The sequence below is a fragment of the Pseudorca crassidens genome, chromosome 15 (assembly GCF_039906515.1).
Source record: "Pseudorca crassidens isolate mPseCra1 chromosome 15, mPseCra1.hap1, whole genome shotgun sequence".
Taxonomy (NCBI): domain Eukaryota; kingdom Metazoa; phylum Chordata; class Mammalia; order Artiodactyla; family Delphinidae; genus Pseudorca; species Pseudorca crassidens.
The window spans coordinates 21,524,892-21,532,279 of NC_090310.1; the positions used below are offsets into that span (position 1 = coordinate 21,524,892).

The window sequence follows — 7,388 nt, forward strand, 5'->3', positions numbered from 1 at the left end:
AGGGAGTGCAGTCCTGGGCCCCCCACTTACTAGCTCTGTGATGCTGGGCAAGCCCCGTGTCTCTTTCTCCACCTGTAAGATGGGTGCGTGACGCTAAGATCTAGAGCGTGGCCTGGAGTGCTGCTGCATAAACGGTTCTTAACAGTGATTCTTGTTTCCCCTCAGGTTGGGTCATAAACAGACGGTAACAAACAAACAAAGGCAATGAAAATAAGCTGCTGCTATCATATTCCAGCTAGATAGTATTGGATGCGTAAGTTCTGTGACTGACACCTCCTCACCCTCTGTTTCAACATATGTATATGTATAACTGATTCACTTTGTTATAAAGCAGAAACTAACACACCATTGTAAAGCAAGTATACCCCAATAAAGATGTTAAAAAAAAGGAAATTAGCAAGTGTTAAAGAAGTGTGAAAACACGAATAATTAGAGCAAACTCTTAATAGTGCTTATTATGTGACAAGCACTTTCCGTGTATTAACTTAATTACGTCTACAAAATAGCTTCCATCGTTATTAACCTCATTTTACTGACAAGGGTGCTGAAATATTGAGAATTAAGCAATTTGTCCAGTCACACAGCTAGTTAGTGTTGGAGCTGGGATTCAAACCCAAGCACTATAGCTTGAGCCACGCTCATAATCACGATACTATATTGCCTTTAAATTACCACCAAACTGTGACTATCTTTGTGAAGGATCTAGAGAGAACTGACTGAAAAGACAACTTTCTCCGTATGTGATTCTCTGCTAATTAATGTCCCGCCCCAGAACAGCACCGCCTATAATCTTAGCCCCAGCCGCTCGCTTAGGAAAATGGTGCTCTGCAGCATATAAACACTAGGTGTCACTCTTCTCATCTTTCAGGACAACCACCTCCCTTTGGTAACACTGAACCTGGTAGACTTCTAATTCACCTGTCTTCCATTTTACTTGCATTTGAAATGATCCATCACTTTTTAGGACATGGATTTTGTATTATCAATATTTGAAGAGCCACCATGAAACACATGATGGATTTTGACTGTAGGACATACTGATTATATACTGAAGGATGTGCTTTACATACAGAAGCATAAGATCTTTGTGCTGGGGCAATGCTTTCCCTCTTTCCCACTGCTATTCATTTGTGAAGTAAAGGAGGCCCCATTTGTGGCTAATAAATAAGAGGGGTCCTTGTACACCTGGAAAGTCGTGTATCTGATAAGAAATTAGGTGAAATAAAGACTCCTAGTATCAACATCTAAAGTCATTGAAAGGATCCTTCAGAATTTCCAGACTCTATTGACATTTGCTCATCTCCTTTTAATTAAACTCGCTTTCCCATAAGTGCCGATACTGGAGAAAAGTAAAGCCCAACTATTTTCCTGATGTTTAATTGCTAGCATTAAAACTGTAATGTTTTTGACTGATTATCATTTCAAAGGACCATTGTTAAACTCTAGTGTAGAATAGGTAGACGGTGATGGGCCAGACTTGCACGGACAACCCCTGATGACAATAGTCTCTATGGTAGAGTGAATTGCAAGTTCTAGACAATCCACTCACCACCACGCGAAGAGAGCTCATCAACACACTGAGAGTCAGCCTAAGACCACAGTTCTGGTCATTCTAGAGGTTAATTCTCCTGCCATAACGTTCTCACTCCAGTGGCACTTCCTGAAACTGATTTTGTGTGTGTGTGTGTGTGTGTGGTACGCGGGCCGCTCACTGTTGTGGCCTCTCCCGTTGCGGAGCAACAGGCTCCGGACGCGCAGGCTCAGCGGCCACGGCTCACGGGCCCAGTCGCTCCGCGGCATGTGGGATCCTCCTGGACCGGGGCACGAACCCGTGTCCCCTGCATCGGCAGGCGGACTCTCAACCACTGCGCCACCAGGGAAGCCCCTGAAACTGATTTTTGGATCTAGATTTTAGGGAATCCTACAGGAAAAACAAATTTCAGGAAGGAGAATCTTAGAATTAAATTCCTTAGTCTTCAAGATTTGATAACAAGGACAGTGTCTTCACATCCCCCTGAATATTTAATGATATGGCCAAGAAGGCTATACAATTTCTATAAACGGCATAGAGATTCTTCAGTCATCTCTAAAGGCAGGGGATCAGAGATGAGTGTGTAACTAACCCTTTTCAGTCCTGAGATCCTATGTGAAGAAAGAAATACCCAGAGCTTAACACATTCTGCATTCCCAGACTATGATTTGTAAGCACTGCCACTCAGTTGAAGCACTATGGTTTTTACCAGCAAGTCCTGTGTCTGGTTAATATGTGTAACCAGTAGTCCATTGTCTAGGTTTTGGCCACGTTCATTGATATTCTTCTGGTTCAATTGCTTCTTTGGATCTCTGTCATTGTTTCTCCTCATGCTAAAAAACACAAAGTAATTTGATCAATGCCCCAGCACCAGACGTTAACTCTACGTTGTCAGGGCCTCCAGAAACATTTTATTTCTGTGTAGTAACTGGGAAAGTTTCCTGTGTAGATCCCGATAAAATGTGGACTCCAGGCTCATAAGACATTTTATTCTATTGTTTTGGTAGTTAGGTAACTGAAGCCCTCAGGTATAAGATGATGTATCGACCATTTACCCAGTCTCGCTTAAAGGCAGGTATTTCCCCCTTAACTCCCGTGAACAAAATATTGTTGTTGTTTTCATTTGCAAAGTCAGAGAAGATGCTTACCAATGATTTTCCAGAAACTTATTATCTTGACCATGGAAGATATGACTAGTTTGTGTGGCCATTATAAAAACACCCAATGCTTATCTTCCTGAGGAGGAAAAGAATACCAGAAAAGAAAAGGGTAAGTGCAGCATATAGACAACAGCTCAACGGTTCTTTAATTCATTCATTCAATAAATACTTATTGAACACCTACTAGGTATCAGGCTTTGTGCTAGATGCTGAGGATACAACAGTGAACAAGATAACAAAGGTTTCTTGACTTCAGCACTTTCGACATTTTGGACAAGCTAATGCTTTGTCGTGAGGCTCTCCTGTGCATGGAAGGATGCTTAGCAGCACGGCTGGCCTCTACCTATCAGATGCCAGTAGCAACCCTGCCCCCCCGCAAGCTGTAACAACCAAAAACGTCTCTAAACATTGCCTAATGTCTCCTGGGGAGCACAGTTGTCCCCAGTTGACAATCACTGAGCTAGGCATCGTCCTTGTCCTCCCAGAGGGGGAGAGTGATGTAAATATAGTAATAACAAATTGTGGAAAGTACTGTGAAGGAAGTAAACAGGATAATATGATAGTAATCAGGAGAGGAATCTGCTTTGCATAGGTCAGGTGATCAGTGAAGGTGTCTTTTGAGCTTAGACCTTTTTTTTATAAAGTATCTTATTTTATTTTTTTATTTTAATTAATTAATTATTTTGGGGGGCTGCGTTGGGTCCTTGTTGCTGTGCGCAGCATTCCTCTAGTTGCAGCAAGGGAAGACCCAACGCAGCCAAAAATAAATAAATTAATAAACACAACCTGCTCCCCCAAATCCAAGGAATTCCCTGGCGGTCCAGTGGTTAGGACTCCACGCTCTCACTGCTGAGGGTCATGTTTAATCCCTGGTTGGGGAACTAACATCCCACAAGCCGCACCATGCAGCCAACCCCCCCCACAAATCCAAGGTCACACCCCCTCTTCTCCCTCCTGCTCAAAGCTGTTTAAAGGCTTCCCTTTATTTCTAGGATAAAGACTAAGATCCGTAAGATGGCATTTGAGGCTCGCAAGCTCTGGCTGCTGCCCACCTACCTCTCCAGCTTTCCCACTCCACCATTGCTCGCTGCTTCAGTGTTCGACAACCCCGTTCCCCTTCAGTTCCTAGAATGCTGTATGGCTCCTTTAATCGCAGGGCCTTTCCATATGCTGGCTTTGCTCTGGAACATTCTCCTCCCCTCCCCCCAACCACTCATCTTTGACATTTCAGCTCAAATGTTACTTCCTCTAGGAAGTCTTCTCTACCATCCCACTCTATTCCAGGTTCCTTTGTGTTATGTAAACTGTCATACAACTGTGCTCCTTTCTTTAAAAGTAATTATCTTAATTTAGAATAATACATTTATTTGTGTGATTTTTAAGAATTGGCATCTTTCTCCCATTAGACTGTAAGTTATGCGAGAGCAGGGACTGGCAGACAGTAAATATTCTGAGGAGGGGAGGTAAACCTCAGTTCTTGAAGAACTGACTTCACTTTCTGCTCTTGGGTTCCATGAGATACTTGGTCCTTCTAATTCCCTTCCTTTTTGCTTAAGCGACCTCATTTATTTATTTATTATAAATGTATTTATTTATTTAGTTAGTTATTTTTGGCTGCGTTGGGTCTTCACTGCTGCATGGGCTTTCTCTAGTTGCGGCGAGCGGGGGCTACTCTTCGTTGCAGTGTGTGGGTTTCTCATTGCAGCGGCTTCTGTTGTTGCAGAGCACGGGCTCTAGGCACACGGGCTTCAGTAGTTGTGGCACATGGGCTCAGTAGTTGTGGCTCGTGGGCTCTAGAGCGCAGGCTCAGTAGTTGTGGCGCACGGGCTTAGTTGCTCCACGGCATGTGGGATCTTCCACGACCAGGGCTCAAATCTGTGTCCCCTGCATTGGCAGGCGGATTCTTAACCACTGCGCCACCAGGGAAGCCCAAGTGACCTCATTTATATTTCTTGTTACTTGCAACAAAAAAAATATTGTCTAAAACACCGCAAGTGAGAAACTCCAGATGGAGTTGCAGCTTCAACATTGGAGTGTGTGTTCTTATGAAACCATTAAATTAAATAGCCTAATGATGGTTCGGCAACTTGCTTTTTTTCTTTGGGGGTCTTTAATCTTTTATTCAGAGGAATTTTCTTTTGAGAAGCACCAAGGTAATGTGACAATGTCTCAAAAAAAGAAAAGCGGTTTTACTTCAATATGCTTTGCTGGGAGACTCTTGTGGCAGAGACTGCTGGAATAGAAATACCTCATCAACACTGGACACCCCGCAGTCTTAGTTCCCTCTTTTCAGTGAGTGATTAACAACCTAATGAATTCAGAGGCTTGCACGACTGGATTCTGGGATGACTTGTGTTGGCCAATGGAGGGGTGTTTGGGTTGCATAAAACTAGCAAAACAATGTGGTGTGCTAGAAGGAGCACGGAACCATTGGTTTCTTCATCTGCAGAATGGCACGGGGATAATAGTAACTGCCCTGCCTACTTCAACTCCATCGTCAGCAGGATCAAATGAAATTGAGAACGTACAAGAGCTTTGTAAAATACAAAGGGCTACAGGAATGCAGAATACCATTTCAAAATCTGCTGCATCTTCAAGAACTTCAGCATATGACACAAGCACTCGTTCATTCCGCGCACATTTATAGAGTGCATGCTAGGTGCCAGAGAGAGCTGGTAGGCAGAGCTGGACAGCCCTTACCCTCAGGCCTTTGCTCAAATGAAACCTTATCAGAGAGGTCTTCTTTGATTACCCCATCTCAGACAGTACCTCCCTGCCCCTGTTTTGTTTTCTCTGTAGCACATTTCATCATCTGATGTTCTATATATTTACTTATTATCTGTCTCTGGCCCACTCTCCCTCATCCATCAATCCACTAGAAGTAAGATCCATGAGGGCAGGGACTTAGTTATGTTCACTGTTAGAACAGTTTTATGTAAACATTGCCTAGAACATAGTAGTTGCTAAAAAAACATTTGTTGAATAAATGTACTCAGGGCAGGTCCAGAGTTTAGAGAAAGGTGGGCCACATTACCTTGGGAGACTGGTCACAGGAGGGGAAGAGAATATGCAAGCCGGTCCTTAGGAGATGGCATCTTGTCAAAGGGAGAGAGGTAGCCCTGATTAGTGGATAAAAGAAAATCTTCAGCTAACTTCCTGATTTGCTAACAGCTGGATCTAGGATTCTCCTAAATATCCAGGATAAAGCCACCCCCAGCGTTTGTATTTTTAACTGCCTAATAACCTCCAGTCTTTCCCCCATCCAATCCATTTTACAGTCTGCTGCCGGAATGATTTTTCTGATATGCAGAATTGTTCATGTTACTACTTGTTTAGAACCCTGCCATGGATTCTCAGTACCGTGGACAAGCAAGTCAAACCTTCTTCACAAGGCTTTTCATTCCATTTGGATCTATTCTTTGCTTACCTCTCTACCTCATCCTGCATCCTTCTACACACCCTGGTAACCCCTACCTACACACACCTTGCTAATTCATACTCTTCTTTGTTCAAGTTGGACCTACTTCTAGAATTGCCCTTTGCCCTTTTTGTTTGACAAGAAAACCCAGGAAGTCTTTCCAGAACCCCATTTGCTGCCCCCCAACCCCCAAGGAGGAAATCATTCCCTCCTGTTGCTGCCTCCTGGCCGTCTCTTACCAAATTGTCACAGACCTTCTCGGGAGCAGCCCCATTACTTCCTTGTCTGCTGTTGCACCCCCAGCACGTAGCACATCAGCACTAATGTCTGGCAGGTAGGGAGCAGGTGCTTAAGACCCAGGCTCCCTAAATCTTTCTCACTTAGTCCAGAGCTTAGAGTCTGGGCCTCCCCCCGCCCACTCTTTTATCACCCTGTCAACCCTTCTGACTCTCAACTTCACCTGCATTGCTCCATTTATTTCTCCATCTCTGGGAGAAGGGCCCCTGGTCATCCCAGGACTGTTTTCGCTGGTTCCCACTTCTAGTTCCTCCAAGCTCCTCCAAGCAACTCAACAGGGAAGCTTGTCCTGTCGGGAAGTGTTTGCTGGTCTCCAAGGTAACAGACTGCACCATTGCAGCTTGAGGCAGGGACGGGGAAAAACCTTCCTCACCCCTGGGAAGAAATTACCACTTTGTCATTCATAACAACCTCCCCCTGGGCACTCTGCTTTTCTCTGCCCCCGCAAAGGCTGGGGAGCAGGATTTGCACCTCTTTTCTATTTTTAGAACCTTTGGGTCAGCAGAAAACTGTGGTTTAGACCAGTGGAGCCCTGGTGCCTGCTGCCTTCCCGTGGTAGGAACTGAAGAAAGACAGCAGAGAACCTGCGACAGGCGTGAAAGTAGTAACTTTCTCTTCCTCCGCAGAGCCCCCCAGACACACTCCTTGGGAGAGGCTTGGCAGTTCCTCACCCCTGCCAGGTCCATCTCCACCCAAACCGGGCTAACACAGCAGCAGACTCAGTGACCTCTTAGCATAAGAAGAGATCATCTACTGCGGTGGTTCCCAAACCCAGGTGCCCATCAGAAGGATCTGGGTTGTTTGCTAAGAAAACATACGTACATTCCCATCTGGGAGATTGACACAGAACTGTAGCAAAGTGTAGGAACATGAATATTTAACAATGGCCCCAGGTGATTATGATGTAACCAGCCCTTAGCCCACAGCTGGGGACCTTTCCAATTCCTTCTATGGAAATCAGGAGAGATGAAGTGATGTGCTC

The 7,388-nt window shown here is 44.6% G+C and overlaps 1 protein-coding gene across 3 annotated transcripts in view; it reads right to left on the reverse strand.

Annotated features, from left to right (window-relative positions):
• The window catches only part of LOC137207055 (von Willebrand factor A domain-containing protein 3A-like), a 47,554-nt gene extending 40,659 nt beyond the window's left edge, over positions 1-6,895 (reverse strand). For 2 of the 3 annotated variants that reach the window (XR_010934922.1, XM_067706427.1), the window contains exons 1-4: positions 6,570-6,895; positions 5,726-5,810; positions 2,680-2,767; positions 2,241-2,364 (exon numbers count right to left, since the gene is read on the reverse strand). Coding sequence is in view for 2 of the 3 variants with exons in the window: in XM_067706427.1 (XP_067562528.1) it covers positions 2,241-2,364; positions 2,680-2,741 (186 nt within the window). In the remaining variant the exon portion in view is untranslated. Of the gene's footprint in view, positions 1-2,240; positions 2,365-2,679; positions 2,768-5,725; positions 5,811-6,569 lie in introns of those variants that run through there. The other variant, XM_067706428.1, reaches the window with a different exon arrangement.
• Positions 6,896-7,388: the final 493 nt, after the last annotated feature.